This window comes from Stylophora pistillata, chromosome 5 (assembly GCF_964205215.1).
Source record: "Stylophora pistillata chromosome 5, jaStyPist1.2, whole genome shotgun sequence".
NCBI lineage: Eukaryota > Metazoa > Cnidaria > Anthozoa > Scleractinia > Pocilloporidae > Stylophora > Stylophora pistillata.
The window spans coordinates 34168163-34194180 of NC_142523.1; the positions used below are offsets into that span (position 1 = coordinate 34168163).

A 26018-nucleotide genomic window follows, 5' to 3' on the forward strand; every position below is an offset into this window, starting at 1 on the left:
GTGACCTTTATTCCCACAATGAAACTGCCCATGGGAAATCGCTATGGATACATCAAAAAGAACAAAAGAATTACCCATGACGTTTCCCGAACCAAGTCGTAGGGTTTAGCAGTGGTTTATCTAACCACAAGAGTAGTTCAACCAGTCGGATGGAAGAAAATAGTAAATCCGGAAACCGCAGCACATGCTGGGCATTTTTGTGGTGTTGTGCTGAAATCGCGGCAAATATCCTCGCAAGTACCAAATGCAAGACACGCGGCATCAAACATGGCCAACTTTCGAGGTTTACATTAAGTATATTTTATTCTATGGCATCTCTTATGCTCACTAAAAGTATAAACACCTTTTTTATCCTAACTTACATAGCCACCAGTTACAAGCAAAGTGAAAAACGTCTTAAATGACAAGTTTATCGCGAGCTGTGGATGATTTTTGACATCATAGTCACAGGTAAAAAATGTTTAAAGTGGTTTTCTTTGTTTTTTGTTTCAATTGCTTTGATTTTTTTATTTTAAGTTTGTAGAATTATCATAATATTACTGGAATATCTTAAAGTTTATGATTACATAAAGCGTACATCCCATTCGGGGTTGTAAAATATGAATTTTAGTTTGTGCTGGGGGTACAGAGAGATGGTTCTTTGTTGCACATTTCTCTGCCTGCAAGAAGATTTAAGACAACTTTGGGAATGATTTTTTGGGGGTCTGTACCTAATTTATGATGAGAGATCTTCAGGTGTTTCATTAAACTTTTCCATAAGCCAGTAACCAGCTTTTGTTGAAATCCTTGGGCCTTCCTTATCAGTGTTAAACCTCCTGCCCTTGCAGATCAACCTCTCACCAGCTCATGTTGCTGTAGGCCTCATTCTTTCCTGTGGGCATTAACCCTTTACACCCTAACATCGGTATGTATATTCTCCATACTGTTCTCTATACATTTCTTAAGGTGCTGACAGGGAGAATTTGTACAACAATCAAGAGCTTCTCCAGTTGATGATCATTTCCTTTATTCTCCTGGCCTTAATGTGTGATTCAGGGGTGATATTGTCAGGAAAAATTATATTCCAATCACTGTTAGGGATTAAAGGGTTCAGAAAACACTCCAGCCAAAGTGCATTTAATGAGGACTGGCCCACATATGACTTAACTTTCTTTTGAATTTAAGCATTACCAGAATGCCTTGGCCTTTTTTTTAGAAATAAAAAAAATTAGAAGTTGTTCCTCCTGGCTAGGATCTTGATGAAGAGTTTCAGAAAAGAAGAGATAGTGTGGAAGAGTAGACACCACTTCCCAAGGAGACATATGGGGTCAGTGTTGGTAAGGAATAAATTTTAATGACTGGTACCAACTGAAAATTTACCCTAGGGAGGCATTATGATTCACTAAAATGAATATTATTTGGAAGACTCAGCTGGCTAACCCTTCCCCTTTCAGATCTCTTTAGGAATTCTCTTGACTTTTTTTATACAATTCTTTTGATATTAGTTAAGAGAATTTGGTATTGGATCAGCTGATATTTCCTTAATTGATAGTATTCCCTATTCTCATCACTCAATGTCTGCCTGATATTATCATTTTAACCAGTAATGACATTGTAAGGAGTAATTATATTGTGATCACTCATGCATCAGAGTTGGCATAAATGGTTGCCTTCCAACAAGTTAGTCTGGGCTTGGATGCTCTGCATCCTCTGCATCTTGTGGTTAAAGGATAGAGTTCATCCCCATTGTTGGTTTGCTCTGGGGTCTTTGAGGGGAAAATTTAGGGTATTCTAAAATGTCAACTCTGCAGGAAATTGTGATTGGAAAGCCATTAATGTGTAAATTTGTGAATTTTTTCTTTTTTTGGTAATAAATAAACAATATATTTGCGATTTTGTCGATTTGGTTTAATTTACACCAAACAGCACAGGTGTGTGATAAGAGGGTGCTTGAAGAGGAAAGTGAGATTTAGTTTTTGGCTCTAAGTGTTGTCAATTTTGAGATTCTTCTAGTGAATTCTTTTTTTTTTCGTAATTAGAACTTTACCAAAATGCTACACAGTCAGCAACGACATAGCAATCTTTCTTTACTACAATGTATAATCTGCATTATGGTTGTCAGCTAGGCTGACCGTGGTAAATTTCACCCTGAAATCTCACTTTAGTCTATGGTCCAGTCTGGTATAATTTTAGAAAGAAAGTATGGCCAAAATGTTGATATCAGAAGAACATCCAAGTCAAAATATACTTGAAATGTTATTATTAATGATGAAGTTCTTGTTGTATAACAATGTATAATAATGTATGATGACAGTTTTACCCTGGCAGAATTATACTTAATATGTTAAAGTATCATAATGGTGATTTTGAATTTCTTTGTCAACCTCAGATACTGGTGTTACATCTAAGCAGTGAATGATTTTAGCTCTGGCATCATGATGGCATCTGCTGGTAATGATAACAGCACCAAGGAACTAAAAGGGTTTTTGTTCTTTTTCTGAAATTGCCTATACATCATCCAAATCATGTCTGGTCCACTATTGCTTGCATTGGAAGTTGGCCCAAAGAGTTAAATATTAGAAAAATATGGAACAAACAGATGTATTGGTTAAATATGAAAATACATAAATTGTTAGTAATAATTTATAGCAATAGTGAACCAGACATGATTTGGATGATGTTTTTTCGCCATTATACCAATAAACACCGTTTTACCACAACTCCAATGCTACATTGTAGTTCTGGTCACTCCAATCATCTTGGCTCATCCTGCCAAAGCTTATATATCCCATTTGCAGTGCTAGCTTGAAAATTATGTGTAGATCTGTTGTGGAAGTGTTAACCCTGATCTACAATGGAAATTCTCCCTACAGGATCACAACTGAATATTGTTTGAAGCTAATGAGAATAAAGGAATTGAACATCTAAATCTAATTGTCTGGCATGGAAGCCTTTTTTTAGGGAATCTTATACCCTTAATGGCAGTGTTCCTCAATTCCAGAAGTTTTATCAATTTTGTTTTGTTTTTGTCTTTGTGTCTGATCATTTCTCCAGGAATCACTGGATGTCATGTCTACTAATGACGACAACACTCTAGGTTTTACTTTAGAACTTTATTCCACATATATGGATGCTGCCAAGGTTTGTGAAATGTTTTTAGTAGACTTGGGTATAATTTTTCAGGGGGTTCGGCTTTGGTGGTGGGGGGGGGGGGGCAGTGGTGGGTAAGGTGATAAACCTTTTTTCGGCTTTGGGGTCGGCTGGGATAAGATCATGGTCATGTTGTGAACAAGTGGACGGGGCTCTACCTCTCTGTCTGTAGCACCTTCAGAAAACAGAACTGTTGTATTGTATTACCTCTGGAGTTAGAGTATTTTATTTTTGTACTGCTCTGCTGTCTAGTTACTTGGGGGAAAATTTGTAAACAAAGGCTGAAATGGTGGAACAGAGAGGTTAACTCACTTGAATAGTTTTTAATTACAAAGCTTAGTGGAAGAATTGAATATGGAACTATCAGTAGAGCTGAAATTTGGGACTTCGGGATCGCAAATGCAACACCCTAACTTTTGTAACCTGGTTATTCCATTTTTTTTTACAGTCCCAAGATGAACATTTTAACTTTCTAACGCATTTTTTATTTCGTCCACTTCCTACCCTGTAGGAGATGCTTTTTCGTCGTACTTGTAGACTGGTAGAGTTTGAGAATGCAGCAAAAGCACTGGAAAAAGCCAAACCTAAGAACCGAGAAGCGGTAAGATTCAAACAAACTTGTGTTTTGCACGTGATATAGATTCCTTTGGTACTTTTCCCCTCATTCTGTTGCTCGTGATTGAGTATTTGCCTTAACATGTAAGGATGTACTTTTATTATCCAAATGTGCTTCGTAGAGTACAAATAACGCGCGAGACGAGTACAAATATCACACGATATTTGTACTCCAGAAATATCCGCGAAATTGGCCCGCAATGAAATAACAATGTGGCGTGTTGGATAAAAAATCTCTTATTTAACGTTTTGTTGTGTGTTATTGCTGATTATTTTTACACGTTGTTCGTATTTTGACTCGCCCTACAGGCTCGTCAAAATATGGTACAACTCGTAAAAATACTCAGCGATACTATACAACAAAACCTCCATTAAGATATATATACTTGCAATAGACATTTATCACTTGAAGGTCATGTTGAGGTTCTGAAGAATCATGTCGAATGCTAGAATAGAAGATTACCAAATTGTTTTTGTGCATTTTCCATTATCAGCTTCAAAAAGCCAAAGAAGAAGCAGAGGAAGCATACAATTCAATTTCAGAAGCTGCAAAAAAAGAGGTAAATAACAATACCAGAGCAGTGTTTTTTATTTAACTGATCTTAACTTTTTTAATTTCAGATGATCCGTTACAACAGGCAAAGGGTGTTGAGCCTGCAAGCAAGTCCTATCCAGTACGCCGAATCGCGGTTAAAGAATGGAAGAGATACGTACGCCATATTAGCCAAACTACTGAATGACATGAAAAAATCTGCGTAATTAAGAAGCATGAAAAAAATAGACGGCCCCATGAACTTAGGTGGCGAAAATTTATGGCTCACTTTCTGTATGACATCAGATTATTTCAATTTAATGCTGATAAGACAAAAATAATTCTTTAGAACGACACCAGGGTGTTTCAGGCATTGGCCTGTTCCAGGCATTCAGTTGGTAAAATGGAGCGAAGATTGGAACTGAGAAGTGAAAAAGAGAGGGAGGCCTGGATCGGGTTCATTAAGGGACTCGACCCAAACCTCCCTCGCTTTTTTACTCCTCTGCTTTAAGAGCGCTGTTTACTATTATGCTTCCTTTTACAAAGTGATTGTCCGGAACAGGTTCTTCAGGCAGAAATTGGCCAGAAATGGTGACAAAAATGTAGCAATGACTAGGAAATTAATCAGCAAATATTTCGTAGCAGGAATGAATTTCTCAACTTTGTTAAGGATACCAGCCTTGAATCAATGCTCCAGAAGATTTATTAAATACTTTTCACGGTGAATTTTTCACCTTTATGTTCTTTCATGCAGATCACATTAAAACTGAAAAGTAAATTTATTTCTCTACCTCCTCTTGTAAAAGGATATTTTTATTGATTCTAAATGAATGATATTCAGATGTGCAGTGTTCTCTATGTACTCTCGGACTAACTGACCCCATTGAAAAAATAAAAAAATAGTTCTATTTCCAATCTTTTAAAAAGTCCCAACCAAAAATCGATTTCTTTTGTATTAGAAAGCCTAATAAAAGTTATTGGTTATAGCGGTGGAAAGTTTCTGTTTAAATAACGTTTTAATTACCCGTAAGGAGTAGAATAAAAGGTCTTTTACTGACTTCCTCTGCGAAGATACCGGTTAACGTGACCTTTTATTCCGGTGAAAAACTGCGTTTTCCGTTTATAAGTATTTGTTTTAACGTATAATGGGCCACTTATAATAATACTTGTCTTGTAGCTCTATCACGGGTACAGTGTTTCTTCCCCTCCGACTCAACGCAAGTCACCAATCCTGAATATAGCGATGACTTAAAGGCAGTGTGAAGTCGATGGACCTTCTAACTTTCGCCAACGAGCGAAGCGCTCCTTCGAAAAAAAAAATAACTTGTGAAACATGTTCAACACTGCTGTAATAGGTTGGCTTGTCTTTGAAGCCCAAAACAATGAAACTTCCTAAATGACCCTCCCACTCCTAACTCTCTAACCTTACCCAACAAGTCAATCTTCTGCTGTTTTATTTCTGATGAGATCACGCGCAGATCAGGTGTAAAAATAGACACTGTGTCATCAGGTATGTTTCGCAATAATCTTTAGTGGCTTTCGGTTTGGTGCCCTGTTCGCCTTCGAAAGGAGTCTTGCTTTTTTCTGGAGAAATACAACGATGCAAAGCTTCAATAGCCCCTGAAATCCTCAAAGAAGTAAGATTAGATCATTTGTAGTCTAGACTGAGAAGCAACTAAGTGTCTGTACGTATACAACAAGACTATAGCTCAGTGTACGAACCAATTAGGATTTTGTCACAAATCCATCCTCGTGTGCGCGAAGTGTTATACTTAACGGCCCTATGAAGGAGTTTAGGCCTGCTCCATTTTAAACATTTACCAACAGCTAAGTCGATTTCATTTTGTAGAAAACAATTTGGGAATTTGTCCTTCATTCATTTCGCGAAGTATAGTCTCTTAACCGGATGGATGTACAACGATTCTTTATTTGGTGAATGAAAAACCTCATCGCTTATTTCGCTTTGTTTTTTCCTCCGATGTAAATTGGGACGTTTCGATAGCAAGGAAACGGTCTGGAGTCTTTATTCTTCGTGCCAGCCCATCACGATCCAAAACAGCAGTGAAAAGATGGTCACATCAGCAATAGTATTTAACAGTCTTACTGTGTTCCTCAAGGCACTGAAATAAGTCTCACTTGTAAGTACATTTTGTCAGAGTGTAATTTAGTTGTTTCCGTAAAGGGCCAGGACTTGCCAATTATGAAATTTAAACTAAACATCTACCTCTCTTCGGACAACAATAAGGGCTACATGTCTTTGCTCTCGAGATTGATCACGAACGAAGATCTTTAAATTTCTTGCCAAAAGAACGTTAGGTATGTTTTGAAGATGGGAAGATTTTCGAATGTATGTTGTCTAAGGTAAAACCGTAGATAGAAATTGACACAGACAACTCCGCAGTCGATTAAGATCTTCTCTGCTTCATCGTTTTCCAGACACGTTTCCCCCTAATTTTGTAACCCTATATACTTTCAGCTGGCTCTACATTTTACTATATGTAATATGTAAGAGAAATAGATCAGACTGTCCACGAAAATCTTACCAGAAATCATACTAATTACTTTCGCAGTTATCACAAGAGAACTTTAAAAGTTTGCGAGGTTCGTTTAAAACATAATGGTTGCAGGCGTTAATATGTCGCTTTAAACGTTAGACGAGATGTAAACTGAAATCTCTCTAGATTTTTTGTATAATCTGCTGTTACTGAAACTTTGCCAATCCCGTGAAGTTATTTCGTCGCACGGGCAACGCAGGTATGTCGAGCAACTGGCGCTTACGCATCTTTCTGTGCGCGCCAAGATCTGATCTCCTTCGGTTAGTTGTTTAGGTAAGGTTCAGGGTTTTTTTTTTACGATAATGAATAATCTGGGTGAAAATGTTTCAGATCGTTGTCTAGTATGCTCTTCTGTTTTTATCACCATTAAGAGAAAAAGAAATCTTAATGGCGAGTTCATGAAAATATTTGAAGTTTTCAATGAAAAGGTTCTACCAGACGATGGTCTTCCGCGTGCAGTCTGGGACACTTGTCGCTATAGAATTGAAACATCATGGAAACGTAATTGTAACAAAGAGGCATCGATAGAAATTTCCCGTGGGTAGAGTACTCAAACAAGAAAATCGAATTGTTGCTGTTTCTCAGTTTCTACTAGAGTAACATTTGTCAAGGTATGCACAAATACATTACAACCTATGTTGAAAAAAAAGAAAAGCTAAGCGTGGAAACTTTATTAGATGTGGGTGGATGACCCTGTACTAAGCTGACATTTACAATTTCCCCAATGAAAGCAGCATCGATTCCCAATGATCTGAGGTATTTAACTTGGTCTTCAACAATCGATAAAAGAGATGAAATGGCAATGACCAAGGAACTAGAAGAGAATCCGTGGCCTTTCGAGCTCAAGAATTTGAACACTCTAGGCCGCAGTTGAAAGATTAAACTCTTTCCAACCCCGTCGGTAGCTGTCCGATAACATCTCTCCTTCCCACGATGTTCTCCATAATACGTTTTTGTTCAGATTTTAATTCGCTAACCCGGCGGAAACACAGCTAAGGTTTCTCTTAGCGCTTACTGGAGGTCGTCCACGAGTTTAACGTTCTCTGCAGCCTTGGCCATATTGTGAAAGACTTTGCTACAAAGCGATGGTTGGATTTTGGCGTGCACATAAAGCTACGTAAGCGTAAGCGCAAGTTGCTCGACATACCTGCGTGGCCCGTGCGACGAAATAATTTCACGAGATTGGCAAAATTTCAGAAACAGCAAATTATACAAAAAATGTAGAGAGATTTCAGCTTACATCTCGTCTAACGTTTAAAGCGACAATGTAATAGGGACCTTTAGCATCGCGTCTACTGCAAACGGCAAACGGCTGCTAGCGGTTTGAGGTTTCTCGTTTGCCGACGTCACCAAAATTGAATTTGGCATGGCGTTGACGTCTTTTGGCGGGAGAAGCCTACCTTTTAACAGCCTTTTTATCTTCTTCAAGGTATTTTGAGATAAGGCCATTCATCCTTTCTCTACAAGCTCGCCCTGAGAGCACAACGGGTTTTTTGTCTTCCGAAAAAATAGGGGAAAGTACCCTCGGAATTTCCTTATAATCAGCGGGACATTTTGGCCTTCGCTGGGCCACTTCGGTCGCCAGCATTACCTCTTGGCAAGTGTTTGGCTATCTAAAAGGCATGCCTCTTTGCATGCACATGTTGAGGAACTTTGAGCCGCCATTTTGTTTTCAAGTTCTTTCGCCACTCGGCTTTCTTCCATTTAGATCATGCAAAATACATTGTCTTTTTAATCACAAAAAAACCACATTTGGATCCATAAATGGTAGAAAATTCTTACGAAAAGTGTCAAACGTAAGTTTGTCTCGTTAAGTGGCCAAAAAACCTTCCCGTAAGTCACTTACGGCTAGAGCGCCTTCTTCCCGTCGAAACTGGAACCGCAAACTGCAAAAGTGACGGCAAAGCGGTGGTCTCGTGACCTCCTCAGGTTTGCCGTAAACGTGATGCTAAAGTTCCCAATTATGTCGCTTTAAACGTTAGACGAGATGTAACGCCTGCTACCATTATGTTTCATACCAACCTCGCAAACTTTTAAACACGTTCTCTTGTGATACCTGCGAAAGTATTCAGTATAATTTCCGGTAAGATTTTTGCGGACAATCTGATCGATTTCTCTTACATTGTGTGCTGAGACTGAAACTTTTCACCTCGAGCAGAGCTTCGTCGCACGGCCCAAACAAACATGGCGAGCAACTGAGCTTCTTGTCGATCTCCGCGTTAAAACGCACGAAAGCACACTTCACTCTGATTGGGCAGAAAAACACAAATATTTTCTAGCACCAATCAGATGCCAGAACGACTGCGACCGTTTGGAACTTGTCTTGTAAGACAGTGTCCCCAGGAGCTCTTCTTGAAATCGACTCACAGCCCCTGGGTCTCCGAGGATGTTATTGATAAGGTACATGCCATCGGTGCCATGAGGCAATTGTCATGGAAGCAGAATACAAATTAACATCTGAAACAGTGTCTGAATGTTTAAGATGTCGTGTTTCGATGAATTTGTATATTGTGCAAACTTTGACGAAAAGCAGAAACATTTTTCAAAGCACTTTGAATGGATAATTACTGGCTATTGCTTCAACGCAAGGGCTACCTGAATTCAAACTGATAAGAAGGCAGAGATTCGATGGCCCGAAAATATAGGCAGCGTTAATCATAGATCACGAATTATGGATGAACCCAAAGGGAACATAAATGGTTTAAGTGGAGGCCTGTTTTAAGCAATAACAAGGCGAGACCGCAACATCGGAAGCTACATTCCATACACTTTGCGAGAAGGCATGAGCTACTGATAAGTCCACCTGCTCACTGATGCAGAGAGGATGCAGCAGACGGAGCGTTTTGGTTATTGTCCTTCTCTAAGAACACTAGAATGTCTAACCCTTTGCAGATGCCATAGTATAAGGAGCATTTGCTCCTCAGTTATATCAAGACTCTGAGTGCTAGTCCGGCCTGGGGCTTTAACTTGACCTTTAACCTTAGACCTAGGAGCTTAAGTTTCCCAGGAGCCATCAAACTCGGAAAATTAAAAAGCATTGTATTTTTTTTACCTGATATAAACAAATTGTCCTTCAACTGTGCTGCTCATGATGTATGTTACAGTCACATAAGAAATGTTGTGTTTACAATAATAATAATTTGTTGTTTTTATTTGAAAATGATGTGGTCTTCCAAAGAGTTTTGGACAATTATGGTAATGTAATGTAATGTCATGAAATCTTTATTTAAACACGATCAATTCATCAACCCATAAAAATACATATAGCTAAGATATCTAGAATTAAAACTACATACTATAACACTAAAGCTGTTTTCCGTGAATGCCGTGCGTTAGACTTAAAGAATGTCATTGATCTTATGTTTAAATGACCCCAGAGACTCTGTGTTCCTTATATCGCGTGGTAGACTGTTCCATAATGTGGCGCCATTGTAGCTAAAGCTTTCTCTGTAATAATTAGTACGCGTTAGTGGAACACTGAGCTTATTTTCAGAGTCTCTGAGGTCATAAGCAGAGTCACGCCGCGTAAACTTTGAAGACAGATACCTTGGAGCTAGCCCGTGCAGACATCTAAACATCATGGTGGCTTTATGGATTTCCTGCTGGCGTGCAAGATTTTTCCACCCTTAAAACTCGAGTAGCTCAGTTGCATCAGCATCATAGTCAGAGAATGTCAACACACGGGCTGCTCTATTCTGCAATTTCTGCAGTTTGTCTCGTAGCGTTTTCCCACAGCTACCCCAAACAATGTCACAGTAATGAAAGTGAGGTTTCACTAAAGCTTGGTAAATGAGATGTAAGGTTGAGGCTGTGATCAGGTGCCTAATTCGCTTTAGGTTCTCCGCTGCATGAGGCTAAAAAGTCATAGAGGTAAAAATAAATCAGAAACTACGAGAATCATGGCGATCATGACGAATGGTTTAAATTGACATACCTTGCAAGGCAAATAACGTTGTGGCGGATTTTTGGTTCTGGCCACATATAGCTTAAAAAGTTGGCCACTGACATCCTATAAATCAAACGCCCATCTTTGTTAGTTTTCAAACTACTAACCACAAGATTTCACTGAGTTATGCAGCTCACAAATCTACAATTAAGTTCTTTAAAACTGTCATATCAGCGGAATTTCAACGCTCAAAAATGGTTCCGTGTGGGTTTGGCGCGTTTTTTAACTGGTTTTGTCGATTTGCACCACAAGGATTATGGGTAGGCCAACTACCCTTTGTGTTTCCATCAAAGTAGTAATATAGACTTCCAGCATTGAGGGAAGGTCCACCGGTATAGAATACGAAGGATTTTGGTATTTTTCCATCGCACTGCTTAGAGACCTGCTTCACCAGTTTACAAGAAAGTGATCCCGCCTTCCACTGCACTAAGCTACCGGTGCCTTCTTTGCATGCGATCCAGTTGTTGATGTTACTCTTGATGAGGAACTCCTTACCAATGCTGCGCCGCAAAGCAAAGTTCACGGCCTCATGTTGAGTCTCGCTTAACGGAACTGTTTTGGATACTGAAAACAACAAGCGTCCAGCCCCCTCCGTCCGTCCGTTGGTCGCAGTAAACCTGGAACGCGTTGTTATGAGAACCACCATCAGGATCTATCCAATAGACGCCTGACAAGGCTGATTGGGATTCTGGTTGAGATCTTTGCAGTTTAACACTGAGAATGTCCTCTTTAGTCCTGTGATATAAAAAAAAAGAAATTCAGCTCATTCTGCGAATACTTTAAAACCATCATTGGTGATTGATCTTTGAAAGATTTCCTATAACATCAAGAAATGGTTAGATTTTCTAGTCTTCTTGGATAGGGACGAATAAATGGTAGGGGTAGGAGACGTTAATTTCCCTTGCACGAGTATACTGTGTGATAGATGTCCTCCCCTGCGGTGGGATGGGTGGGTTCGAAGGCTGTAAGTTAGATAACTCATTGGGTTAATTACGTCACCATCGCCGATAAAGAATATTGTATTGTATTGGAATGTTGGCGAGAAATTTAGGCTTCCAGGATGCAGCTTGATAATTTTAGCTTGCCTACTTTCGCTTCAATCAGTCTGGTTGGGCGAAAACGACTACATCGTATTTTTATCAAAACCTTTTTAATCAGATAATGTTTTTCTTTTTCCGTTTCAAAATTTACAAGGAATTATTCGAAATGTTTATTCTATTTCTACAATCGTAACTTTGTATAATTTGATCTTTGACACATTTTATATCAATTTGGCACAAAGTACATAGTTTTCAAATCCCCATTTTTTTTTTTTTTGCATCGACACTTTTTTGATGAGGAGAAATTTTTTGGGTTTGGGAAAAATTTTGGAACAAAAAAATTTCTGATTTCGGGTGAAATAGGAAACTTAGTTTAACATTTTCTATTATTTGTAGAGTGAACTCACGTACGTCCTACCGAGTTCGAATTCGCCTCCGCGAAATTGTATTTTCCATTCATCAATCGTTTGATGACTTCGTTCTTGCAGAGCAGTGCTGTTGTGTTTAAGGTAAAGATTGCAATTTCCATCCCTGTCCAGCACTTTGTATCGAAAAGAAAACAAATATTGTAAGAATCTGATTTTGTTTAAACAAAACGATAAATCATTGGATAAAAGTCAACTTAAAAAAATTAGTCATATAACCAACAGTCTTTGCTTGATCTTTTTTGTATTTCGCAGTAATATCGGGAAAACTTTGCTTAACGGAACAAAAAAAAAGTTTTGTTGATTTGAACCTGTGAAAGATGATACGATATGTTTATTTAGGGCACTTTATTTCGCGAAAGTAAACCTTGAAAAAAATATTTTATGAATTTGATTTTTTTAAACAAAACGATAAATCATTGGATAAAAGTCAACTTAAATAAACTAGTCATATAACCAACAGTCTTTGCTTGATCTTTTTTGTATTTCGTAGTAATATCGGGACAATTTTGCTTAACGGAACAAAAAAATAGTTTTGTTGATTTGAACCTGCGAAAGATGATACGATACGTTTATTTAGGGCACTTTATTTCGCGAAAGTTAACCTTTCTGCGTTAGAAATGACTTGGAACTTTCAGCCTTAAAACCGGCAGTCTAAATCCCACAGGTATCAACGAACGCTTTTCATTCCACTAATTTATTCATGTTTTTCTCGTTGCCATGTTCCCACCAACTGAATAACGTAGCTCCATTTTCTGCCTTTAAAAGCACACACAACCCACAATTCCTCTATTCGCTCCTACGAAGGGCTAACGCTCGAAACGTCAGCTTTTATAACCGTAACGGTGGCCAATTTATCATTTCAACTTTGTTGATATATTCAAATTATTTTAAATATGATGGATCATTTATTATTTCTACCTCTATCAGATTTGACAAAATCATATCGTTAGCTCCCTCTTTCTGGATTGTGCAATAGTCTGGAATAAGTTCTATAGAAGCTTATAACTTAGCTTATACAGTGTTCGAGAACAAACAAATCCTCGGAAAAGGGCATTTTTGTATTCACGCTATTATGTTTGAGGGATGAAACAGTTTCTTTCAGGTCTCAGTCGTTTCTATGCGAAAATTCCGATACCTTTTGTTCATTAAAATTCAGATACCAACTGTTTTCCTATCACTTGCGCATAAATCAAAATACACGAAAAACCTTAGCTTCTAAATGATCAATGCGGCTTGTGTTCTAAATTCGTTTCATTCGTTACTTGTGAGTTTATTTTATCCTATTCCGGCCCTTTTTTCCCCTTTTTTCCTCCGGCTAGAGTATTCTAAATGCTGACACCAATGTTCCATTTCCATTTCAAGTTTCGCCTGAGACTGACTGACACGAGTCAGAGGTGTATCCTTTACTTCTTAACCTAGGTGTACAACCTTCCTTTCCACTTAATTCTTTTCCATGCGCTGTCCCTGCTCCTCAGACAAACCTGCCATAAGATTACCGCAAACTCCTCATGTTTGAAAATTATCTACATTAAGTTTTCGGCTTTCTCACGAATAAACCTGAATAAAAAAAGGAGTGAGAAATTTTCGTTAGAACATAGCTAGCAGAACCGCGCAATCAAATTCAATATTTGTAAGCGTGCTCACCGATAGTGAACGCTGACAGCGTCAGCAAATCGCTTAGCCATAATTTTTTATTTCGCGAGAGCGGCGGATTGTTAGCGCGGTGAAAAATAATATATTTCGCGACAACAATGGATACAAACAGAAACTCGGCCTTCTAGTCCGAAAACGAAGACAATGTTTTGACCTTTCCCTTGGGCTAGAGTTCTTAAATGAGGCAGAAAAAGAGAAAAGCAACGGAAAAGGAGACTTGGCATCAGCGCCGTCACGATTCGCTTCAACTGATATTGTTGTCCGTTTTTCGCGTCGGATTTGATGCACAATTCCACCGGCTATGTTCTAAAACAATTGGTTCATGCTTTCAGCTGTGCACTATCGTGGGAATTTGGAGAGCACTCAAGAAGCTAGAGTTGCCCTCGGCTATCGCCTCGTGCAACTCTTACGCCTCTTTCGTCCTCTCCAAACTTCCCGCGTGCTCCATAACTCGATAGTGCACGCCAAAGCATGAACCAATTGTTAAATAGTGCACGCCAAAGCATGAACCAATTGTTAATTATTCTGCAATGATATCAGTGATTGTAATGCGATGATTTACGTCGTACTTCCGGGCCTGTTGTCAGTTCTGTTCTTCTTGTAAACAAGAGATAATGCGAATGTCAGTTGATTTTTTTCGAACTAACGTTAAGCAGCTTAACTCAAGTTTTTCTTCAACTCATTACTTTTGTAATTGAGTGAGGTAACGTAAAAAAATTGATTCAACTTTGTGGAGAATTCGCGTTCTTTCAAAGACGCACGTTTAGCAGGTAAATGGCCAAATAATTATTTTGTGTAACTTACTTTGCGCGAATTTGTTATGGTAGCCGTTTCTTTTCTGCTTTTATTTACATTTTCCTCAAAACAGCAAAATAACAGTCATTGACCAGTTGCCAATGGCCATTAAATACTGAAATTCTCTTCGGCACGGTCATGTGAGTCTATAGAACAGTTGAACAACGATTACGACTTAGTTCGGCAATAAAGATTTCGTGACGCTGTTTGGCTATCAGCCTGAAATTTCCATAATACTGTCAAGGGAAAGAAGGTTAAAAAAGATATAGATTGACGGTTCAAAGTACATTTAAGCGTAAGTTTTCTTTGGGATGATGATGTAGATAAAACATCATTGATAACAAATTAAGTGAATTACATTAATTGTTGTCAGTAAAACAATTGATAGATAGCCTGCAGGGTGCAACTATCAACTTATCCAATGAACTCGAATGGCTATTTGAAAAAAATTCAAGTACAAGCTTCAATAGACTGGGAAAACTATATTTTTTAGGCAAATAATAATGAAATTCCTGTCCCCAATCCGATTTTAATTTTCCAACTACTTACGATCCGCCTCAATGGCTTGACTGATCACAAGCGTGTTTGTTTCAAGTGTCAAGTTAACGAAGAGAACTGCAACAGAAAATATTTCAACGATACTTGACTCGCTCGCGTTCTTACTGCCGGTCCCCTCGCAACTCAATTCAGATTTTTCATTCACGCTGACATCAAGCTAATCTCATCTGCGGTTATCGTGTACATGTCGGTTTTGCGCTTTGTTATTGTATACAGACTACGAGAAGAACGTTCATATTTTCCTTGCGTTGGTTTTCTTTCTTAATTAATCTCTTTTCAGTTGCCTTACGCAGGTAATTTTTTTGTTTCAGTGTTTCTGTTTGTGTGTGGTTGACAAACCACTGGCAACGATTTCAAGTAAATCCGCATTTGGAGGGAACTATCGCTTAATAATAATGATGATAATTTTATTATTTTGTTTCTAGAGCGCATCACGGTGCGGTGTACAATACTCTTTCGAGCTGGCATAGAAGCAAACAAAACTTAAGGAATTGTAATTAAATGTGAAACAGGGAGGGAGGGAGGGGTTTGGGTAAGCTCCATCTTACCCTCCTTCTCACTTCTTTTACACTAAGTATGGTTATCGCACTCACGCTAGCGAAGAATTTTCCAGACTTTTGTGGAGCGAAAGAACTTTGAAAAATAATTAAGACAAACGTGTTAAGGCACATCCTAGTGTTGAAATAATAGAGATTTTGTTACTCTTATTCAGCAAACGGCAAACGAAAACGTGAATATTTAGATGATGCTGGGCATGCTGCAGTAACGACACCTTTCTTCGTTTATTGTTTGTGCCCGAAAACCAAAGGTGTAAATATTGCAAATGCGTAGATGGAAAGAAGAAGATCAAAGCGGTATACAAAAAAACATAAAAACTTATACAGTTTTATTGGAACGATTAACTGGACGAGAAGTCGCTTGATGATAGAAGGGTCTAGAAGAACAGTAATTATTAAAAATAATTAGAGATATCATGGTAAAAATCACTCAATAAGGTTTGTGCGACATCACATCCTTCTTTCGCTTTTCAGCAATGAAGATGATTAACAAAAGAACAAGGGCTTCAACAACGATACCAATAAAAGGCCACAAAGGGCCCAATGGATCTGTTAAAACAAAACAAAAAAGCAATCAATGAAACAACATGATAACAGTTCCGACGAAGGGCTAACGCTCGAAACATCAGCTTTTATAATCGTAACGGTGGCCAATTTACCATTTCAACTTTGTCGATATATTCAAATTAGAACAAGATAACAGTGACAGGTCAAACCATTTGTTGAACAAAACCTACGGGAGGCTGAGTGACTTTTTAGGACTGTGATACCTGTAGTATAACTTGCAATCACATAATATGTTGTGCTAAGAAATGCCATCATTCAATTATAATTTGAATCAAATGAAAGCAACTGGGATTTCAAGAACTAAAATGCTGATAATAGTCAAAATAACCAAAAGAGTATTAATATAGTTAGTGATAATCATAGTGATATGGATAATGCCGAAGATGATGACAATTAACAAATGGTAAACACCACAGCGTACACTATTGAGTAATGATGCACGCGGGAGGTTGCTAAGCACGAAGGAAGCGTAAGAGTCGCGCGAGGCGATAGCCGAGAGCGACTCTAGCTTCTGGAGTGCTTAGCAAACCTCCCAAGTGCATCCATAGCTCAATAGTGTACGCTATGGTGTTAACCATTAACAATTATTCCACGAGCCCGCGTTGGATATGAGATGATAGAGAGCCAACGAGGTGCGTAGCGCCGAGTTGACCATAATCATCTCATATCCAACAAGCGCGAGTGGAATAATTGTTTTATTAAAAGCGCCCCCAAGAAATTATTATTTTGTAAGTAGAAACCGGATTTTTTAGCTCCCTTTTGATTTTAAGCTGACGCGTACGCTTACCATATTTGTAGATTATGGTATATTGGCTCATATACAATAATGGCTAAGCCAATTAAACGTCTTAAATAGCATTATCCAATGATCTAGTTTTTAATAATGATAATTATTATAATGATAAATAATGGTAAAATGACCAATTAGATTCCAATTGGGTCTGTAATCGTACCAGTGATTAACGAAATCAGACAAACATGCGGAGTAGGAGTCTGATTTGTCAATCACAGCTGAAAAGTAAAGCTGTAAGTACAAGCATGGTTGTTGCTATGGTTATTGCGATCAATTCTGTTTTGCATTGGTGGATATCTAAGCTGAGTGGACTTAGTTTGATTGGGTGCTTTAGCTGTCTGATTACAGCCAACCATCTGATTACACTGTCCGATTACAACCCTGCAAAGGAATAATAAGTGAAAAATAAAGCAACAAAAGCACTGATCCCATTTGAGGAAATTGCAACGGCTATGATCACACTAATAATGATGATAATAATAACATTACCTGTTTGCTACTACATGTAAATGCAGTTGACAGTGATAATTCTGAGGAAAACAAAATTGTAAATGCAAACCATGACATAATCCTCCGACCCCTCACAGAAACTTAAGCATCTACACATAGAATGTAATTTCTCCTTACAAGACCACCCTGAATCAAACATCAAGGTGACGAGAACTAAGGAAATGATCACCAACTAAAGAGTTTCTTGATTTTTCGACAAATTCTCCTCGTCAGTAGAAAAGGAAATGTATAGAGGAGAGAATAAAGAATCTAGATGTTGTCGGTGTTAGGGTATAAAGTGTTAGGCAAGTAAAATTATCGAAGCACACGTTGAGCCTCACCTCTGACACGAAGAATGAATCGCTGGCATTTGTCTTCTACATTTTGGGAGCAGTTTGAAGGAAAACAACAGTAATAAAATCCACGATCGGTATAATTCACTCCAGATATGGTCAGAATTGATGGGCCAAATGTGGCTTGATGAATCTTGTAGTGTCCACCTGATCCATCTGACAAGAAACACAGCCAAAGTAAAGTTATATGGATATATCAACAAAGTTGAAGTGGTAAATTGGCCACCGTAACGATTCCAAAAGCTGACGTTTCGAGCGTTAGCCCGTTAGTCCAAATTATTTCGTTACTCCCACCGACGCAGCCCCAAACAGTTTCTTTCGAAACTATCAGCCTTTATTCAAGGTAAAGTTAGACAAATTCATTTAGTCCAGAACAGATCATTTCTCTGACTGTCTCTAGTTGATCACAAAAAATAAATAAAGATAATAAATAACTTATATTGGCAGATGATGACCAATCTACAAAGATTGTGCTCAGAACTGTTTTTAAGGGGCCCTTGATGAAATGAGCATCTTTAAAGCTTACTTATGCAAGCCTGAACAGTGTCTTTATTCTTCTTCTTCACCTTCCATTCTACCTCCAAAGGAAATCCTTGTGCAGCGCACTCAAATGACACATCGCTTCCTTTAGAAGCCTTCTCTTCAATGTCTTCCTTTGGCTTGGGAAGCCAAGGTGCAACTAGAATAAATCAATGACCAGGTAAGGCTTGAATTGTCAAAGTTAGGGGTGCAATCTTTGATTAACGACAAGACATACATGCACATTTACCTTGGCTTACAAGGAAAAAATGGTAGATAGAGATCGACATGCCGTCTATGTACAGTACATGTAATGCAAAAATTGCGCGATCGAAAATTCACCAGGACACTGTGCTGAGTAGCCTAAAAACTCTCTGATCTCTAAAGCTGAATGAACCTTCCCAGGTATGTTGTACCTAGGAAAATGTCTCAGCCGACCAAATGCTTTTCCTTCAACTCTCAGAAGTGACTGTAATGTAACCTCTCCATACAAATGTAAAACTTAGTCTATTCAGCAAACAACTGAAGCAAGATGTTTTTTCTTCTTATGACAAGCGTTAAACAAAAAATATCCTGGGATCACTAGGCTCATACAAAGCAATTTATCAGTTTAAAGGTGTTAGCTATGATGTAATTATAACAAATTTTCTAAACTAGCTATGATGAGAGATTTACATTTCTAATCAGATAATCAGATGCTGATACAGGTATTTCTAGAAATAAATTAAATTATAAAACTGTGTTTTCATCTTGGGTACTTTACTTTCTATTTAATAATGGTATGGCTGTTGGCAGTCAGGGTACTTTAATTTTTGTTTAATAATGGTATGGCTTTTAACAAGCAGGGTATTACAGAATTGATTGAATGCTTATTAGCCCAAGCAGATTCTTAGTGGCCATACAAAATGTACAATGCAGCTCTTTTACCCCTTTAAACTCCCGTGAGTGATTAAGACAGAACTTTCTCTTCACAGTATCAAATAAATACAAAATCACACTGACAAGTCATGAGAAGAAAGAAAAATATCAATAAGGGGATCATTAGTTGATCCAATACTAAATTCACCGAAGTAACAGCTAGCAGAATAATTGAATGGCAGACAGTAACAAGAATTACTTATGAGGTCTTGCTGCAATAGTTCATTGTACTTACTCTTAATAACTGTGTAATCTGTAACGTTGTACTCCTTAATATGCCTCAGCTTTACTTCCAAAAGGCAGGTATACTTTCCCCCTTGTTGGACATCAACCTTTGTAAGCTTTAGTGGGGCTAAAAAGCCCTGTTGCACATCTGGATCTGGATTCCGCACACTCTCCAACAACTTCCCATCTTTAAACCAGGAAATCCTCTTCAGTGGGGTGCTGAATTCATGTCCTCTTCTAGTTAGGTTGCAGAAGATTATAATGCCGTCATCTGGATTAAGAACACTGGAAACTGAGACTTTCACTGTTGGAATTTCATTTCCTGAAATGCAAGAATGTGTAAACCATTACATGAAGATTGTAGTGGCCGACACAAGCGAAGCAAAATTTCGACAACTATGAGTTTCGCAAATGATGACACACTATGAAGCAACGGACAAGCCTTGAATCGTTTTATTTAACATAGTCGTGGTATCCAAGTACTTATCATAAACTGAAATATGCATTCATAAGGAAGAAGCTCAGCTAAATGCGAATAGGCAAACCAACATTCCAAAGATTCCAATCTAAAGGCAAGATGCAAAGCTAGCTAAAAACTCAAACATACTCACAAACGAACTATATATAAGCTCAAGGAAAGGACCATTTATTTAGCACTTACATAACACTCCCGCTTGTAAGAATTGAACCAAAACAAACTTCAATATAAGGTAGGTATTCGGAAGCGAAACGGGAAATCCAAACAGACACTTTTACTCTAACACAGAAAACTGTAGCCTTACGGTAAATATGACAACCATTAAACAAACTGCCAAACGATAAACTAAAAACTTCAACTACTCTCCTCTAATAATCACACACGTCAATGTTAAAAAAGGGTCCGTGTGATTTGCTTACCATATTACTTCGTAATCTCAAAGCACGCGCACACGAGTCGCGCGTGCACAAGTTTGTTAACGTCTTCTTAACAGTAGGCAAAAGGCGTGGCAGCCGTTACAAAGATGAAGATTATTGGCCAAAAGCTCAAGCATCAGGTGGATAGATTTTTCTGTTAACAAATACGATTTGTTTCCTAGTTGGAATGGAGATGGTTTATAGAAATATTTTGCTGCAAAAGGATTTTTATAAAAAGGTACTTTACCATTTAAGATGAGGGCATAACTTTTTGATGATCACTCACCCTACATGTAAATTGCACATTCAAAGTGAAAAAGAACAGGAACTTTGACTCTGAACAATGGCAAGTAACCACACTACAACTTAACAGCTCATCCTATTCTCAGTGGTTTAAAGGAGATAGCAGTAGTGTTTTTCCCCTCAATAAGATGCCAGTCTTCAGAAAAGTTACCCCCATCCCTTGGCATTTCCTCCTGTTTTCTGACAGTTTATTTTTACTCAATTCTATACTATGTGGATAGACACGACATACATAATAGACTTATTTATGCTGTGAGAGTACAAAGTAGTGAAATTTCATCTGAAATGCATAGACTTACTTGTAATAATGCTAACACTAAAGCCATGCCTCTTTGGTACGCTTACATTTTTCGCAAAAGCATGGCATTCATAGCTTCCAAGATCACCGTACTGACTGTCATCCTGAATTGTTACATTCTTCAAAGTCATGGTAGTGTACAATTTAATGTTTCCTCCTACAACGAAAGCAATTAACTTGTTTGCAGGAGAAGAATATGGCTTTGTACTGTACAGATTATAGAGGGGGAGGGGAGGGGAAGGGGAAAGGGAGGGGAGAGGGAGGGGAGGGGATGGGGGGGGGAGGGGAGGGGGAGCCTGATCCCACTCCATGCACAAATTGATAAAAAATTATCATGGCATCAAGTATTCAAAAAAGGAAAAGTTCAAATCTCTCTTGTTATATGTGCGAGGTTTCAGGGAAATCTTGATGTTCTGAAAAACGTAAGGAAATAAAGTTCATGGGTCACATATAATTCAGGAGGGAAATCATGACTCAGCCTCGTTCACACTATTTATAACGATTTTAAGAATCCTGCTTTGGGAGTAAAGTTTGAGGTCCAGAAGTTGTTTTGTTTTTATTTTTTTCTGGAGCAAGATACATCATGTGTAATACAAAGATATACTCACTTATATTCTCTGTTCTTTGATTAAACACAAATCTATTCCCCCCTAACTTTCTGTATCGGTTAAGGTCATCTCTCCTATAAAACTCTATTCTATCTGGTTGAAGTTTACCAGATGCATCAAATGTAATGCAAGTAACGTTTGCTGAAGTGTACTCTAGAGAGTAAATGTTCTCTGGGAAAGGTTGTATGACTCCAAATGGTGGTTCCCCTGAAAAAAAAAAAAAGAAAAGAAAAAAAAATTGTACACGTCCATTACTGCTGGAACTACACATACATGTACAGTATACTTGTTTCTAATATCCTAAGCACCTCCTCCAGAAAATGCCATACACTGCAGGAAAATTAGGGAGATCCAAACTTGGATTACTCAAAAGGCTGCAAGGCAGGGGAGAAAAGGCTAGAAATGAGAAACCGATGTGCTTTTCTGCATGGTGGGGACAGATTAATTTAAAGCTGTAATGGATTTTTGCCCATACTGTACCTTACCACTACGAAGCTGTTATATAGGTACATTGTAACTATACCTAAAATTCGCAATCTCAGAATTGCAGCTCGATCAGCAAAAACATATGATTTTCAAATCAGTATATTTGAAAAGCCTATGTAATGCGGTAAAAAAAATTTAGTGCATGAAAACACTGTCTAATTTCACAAATTCGACTTCAAATATCATTTCCAAAGTCATGTATACAATTCTAAATGGCCAATGAGCTAAATTTTGTAGAACAAACCACACAATTTTCATAATTATTCAATAGAGTGTTAATCTGTTGAGGAACTATAGGCTGATAGTTGCCCTGCGGAAATTTGATGTTCTCAAAACAAATATTTTCCCGAGAAGTGAAGCTTTCATAGCAAATATGCTAGTTTTAAGAACATCAAACTTCCATGGGGCTACTATCAGACCAATAGTTCTGAGACATTAACACTCTGTTGTCTTTATTGTGCACCACTAAATTTTCTTCTGCGTGCCAGTTGAAAAACAGTCAAAACCCACTAAATGCAGGGCAATCAAATATCTATTGCAGTAAATGGTTTGAACCCGGGGGTAACATGTGAAGGTGTAGTCTGATCGTCCGGGTGAGTGTAGTCCTGAGAAGGACTGTTGTCGGTGGCAGTGACTGACGTTTCGACAACCTGTGCGGAAGTCATCATCAGAGTCAAGTGAGTGATTGTTGTCAGTAGAATGTTCTTATTCCAGTTCGTGTGAAATGATCGGTTGGTTTTGCCGTGATGTTATTGGCTGTAAGACTCAAGTGACGTAAGTCGTTCGTGATTGGTCTGTTTCGGTCTGTCGGTAAAGCTAGGTTGTTCTTTTTCGGTCGTTTGTGATGTTTATGTCGTGAATGAGTCGTTTGTATGGGGCGGGTAGTTGTTGACATCTGTTTAGGGGAGTCTGTTCTAAGTTAGTAAACCAGCTTTCCAGAGTCAGTCGTTGAAAATAGTCAGTGCTGTAGGTTAGGCATTGCGCAGAGTCCCAGTCAATGTTGTGGTTGGTAAGTCGATGGTGTTCAGCAATGTGATTGCTGACATCACCTTTCCTCGTCGCCCGTCTGTGTTCAGTCAGTCTTGTTGTGAGGTTTATGCCAGTCTCACCGATGTAGGAGGCTTGGCAGTCGGAACAATTGATCTTATAAATCGTTCCCTGTCTGTTCCTCGGTTCGTCTTTGTCTTTAACGTTGGTTAGTAACTGACGTAGTGTGGTGATGGGTTTGTGGGCGACGCGGATATTGAAGGGTAGTAAGATGCCCATCTTACTACCCTCAAGTTTCATTAGCAGAATGAGATTTGTTTCGGAAGCCCTCGCATGGCAAGTAAAGTTCCTTCGGAGCTGCCACTATATCATCATTATAGGGTTCTTAATACAAATGTTCATGTTTGTGAGTAAAATGTTCATGTTTCGGAAGATTTAGTGTATTAAATGGACCATATTTTGTTCCCCATACTATTCCTTATGACGCATTTAAATTGTCAACGGTTACTTACATAACTTAACACCGCTTCACATAACGCGTGACGCTTTCATGAATAATCCATCGCTTTTCCTCGAGACGTGAGATTGGGACTCCTGAGCGGAATGCGTGTTTTAAGGCACGATCGGCGTCACGATCGGCACGATACAGTAATTTACTGGTCAGCCGACAGCTTAACGTGATCTCAAAATGCTGATAACTTTTACAATTATAATGTTTACGCCGTGAGTCTGGTCGACAACGTAAAAAGGTAAAGCTTAGAGAGAATACCGTAAACTTAGCTTTGAAATTCTGCAAATCTTTGGGAGGAGCAACTACAGAATACAGGGCCATTGATGTCCACCTTGTCGGTATTCTTTGAAGAACGAGGCAGAAAACAAAAGGATGCATTGTGATTCAATTGGATGTAAATACAGGGCTGTGGTCTAAGCAGCGTCCGCTGGCCCTTGGCACCTTACTTTTGCTCTTGGGCGACTCGGGCATCTTAGTTTTTCACAACAAGTATATTATGGCCGCCCTGGATTTCACAGTTTCAGAGCACTGGGCTCCCTTAAATTTTTCTTGGAGCACAGCCTTGAAATAAGTGGCTATGACTTTTGGGTAGTTCTTACGCTCAATTATATATTTTGCCAAAGCCGAACTGAAGTTGCACACGATATGAAATTTTTGGGTTCTGTCTTCGTGTACCGGTTCACAAGAGCCAATACAAAAGACCAAACAATACACTATAGCTAACCGATAATTCCTAAACAAAGAAAGAACAATGGTAATTCCCTTGTGAACCGGTACACCAGGACAGAACCAATTTTTGTTTTTCTCGGGTGGTGAGTCCGTGGCAAGTAAGTTTTGTTCTTAAAAAGAGCTAAGGCTAAGAATGAGACGGTTTTGAAAAGCTGAAGCGGTGATCCGAGGACGATGTATTATCAGGGTTATAAATTAAAGTGGTGGCTTGAACCGTATAAATCGGTATGTCAACGGCATTTCGGTCAGACCGTCGAGAAGACAAATCATGGGCACTCGTTTAAGTGGCACAGCCATCCTTAATCCCCCATCGTTATTACCGAATTTGTATCAAGCTGGCCAAAACAGTTCTACGTATAAACCTGGGACACACTGCTCTAACGTGTAGGATTGAAGCCCCCCAAAAGTACAAAAACTGGCCTCAACAAGAGTAAGAATAAACCGAGGTATGTTTTAAGTACAAAATGTCCATTTTAGCTGCCAATAAATTAAGTTTTCACTTTCCACCTTTGTTATTGTTTTTCTAAGCAGCAATGATTTTACTTTCCCAACTAGCATTTGTTTCCCATCACAATTATGGATAATTTATAGCATGTCTTCTTTTTATGCTACTTTTCCCCCTCTACTTATTTCATTTTATTTCTTTCTTTTTGCTTTTTCTTTTCTTTCTTTACTAACCTACTGCCACCTGCAACATAAAATGTACTGAGCTAGCAGAATACCCCTAGTTTATTCTGTCCCCTGATTCACTAAGTAACATTGCCATTCTGGTACTAGTAGAAAACAAATTTTTACATGTAAATTAGTATGTGTAATCAAATGGCGACGAGTGAAATTAGGAGATAATTTCCCTTGCGTCTTGTCAGAATTCTGATAACTTCCCGAGCCTTTAGGCGAGGGAAATTATCAGAGTTTTGACAAAACGCAAGGAAAACTATTTCTTAGTTCACGAGAAAACCATTTGATTACCTTTTAATATCGTGGGTGACAAATTACGTTCACAACCGTAATTGTTTTTACTGCTTTATTCTATAGAAAACCGAGAGCATGAAGAAGAATATAGTTTTCGTTTAAAGCATACATTATTGTTAAATGAGATACAATGAAATATATGAAGTTCATATATTTTGTACTGCGGTATTAGATACATATGATGCACGATCTTCGGAGTAGATAGCGCTATTTAAGCAACAGCGAAAATCAGACCTAAAAAAAAAAAAAAAAAAAAAAAATCACGATTGTACGGGATTCGAACCACTGACCTGTGCGATTCTAGTGCAGCGCTCTACCAATTGAGCCAACAAGCCAACTGGGAGCAAGTCATGAAGTTGATTCGTAATAAACCATCTGTATCTAATACCGCACTGCAAAATATATGAACTTCATATATTTCATTGTATCTCATTTATCACTTTCACGGGTTTATTAAGAATCAACTTAACGGCCTGCTCCCAGTTGGCTTGTTAGCTCAATTGGTAGAGCGCTGCACTAGTATCGCAGAGGTCAGTGGTTCGAATCCCGTACAGGCCT

At 38.4% G+C, this 26018-nt stretch overlaps 2 protein-coding genes, 1 long non-coding RNA gene and 1 pseudogene across 5 annotated transcripts in view; 2 read left to right on the forward strand and 2 right to left on the reverse strand.

Annotated features, from left to right (window-relative positions):
* The first annotated feature begins 407 nt into the window (after window positions 1-407).
* The window catches only part of LOC148731599 (sorting nexin-5-like), a 221112-nt gene continuing 195501 nt past the window's right edge, over window positions 408-26018 (forward strand). The window contains exon 1 of one of the 2 annotated variants that reach the window (XM_088759385.1): window positions 408-450. The gene's annotated coding sequence lies outside the window, so the exon portion shown is untranslated. Of the gene's footprint in view, window positions 451-2286; window positions 2431-26018 lie in introns of those variants that run through there. The other variant, XM_088759387.1, reaches the window with a different exon arrangement.
* Window positions 3805-5072, forward strand: LOC148731600 (uncharacterized). The gene is made up of 2 exons (XR_016000920.1): window positions 3805-4304; window positions 4366-5072. It is a non-coding gene; the product is annotated as an uncharacterized LOC148731600 (long non-coding RNA).
* On the reverse strand, window positions 9929-12648 carry LOC148731601 (fibrinogen alpha chain-like; annotated as a pseudogene). Its single transcript, XR_016000901.1, has 2 exons — window positions 12229-12648; window positions 9929-11512 (listed from the first exon to the last, which is right to left on the reverse strand). The product of XR_016000901.1 is annotated as a fibrinogen alpha chain-like (transcript).
* Window positions 16015-26018, reverse strand: part of LOC148731602 (cell adhesion molecule Dscam2-like) — a 94380-nt gene continuing 84376 nt past the window's right edge. Inside the window, exons 4-10 of the mRNA XM_088759351.1 lie at window positions 21776-21982; window positions 21169-21324; window positions 19683-19994; window positions 18537-18689; window positions 17999-18166; window positions 17658-17698; window positions 16015-16357 (exon numbers count right to left, since the gene is read on the reverse strand). Of these exons, the coding sequence (XP_088615477.1) occupies window positions 16295-16357; window positions 17658-17698; window positions 17999-18166; window positions 18537-18689; window positions 19683-19994; window positions 21169-21324; window positions 21776-21982 (1100 nt within the window). The 3' untranslated portion in view covers window positions 16015-16294. The remainder of the gene's footprint in view (window positions 16358-17657; window positions 17699-17998; window positions 18167-18536; window positions 18690-19682; window positions 19995-21168; window positions 21325-21775; window positions 21983-26018) is intronic.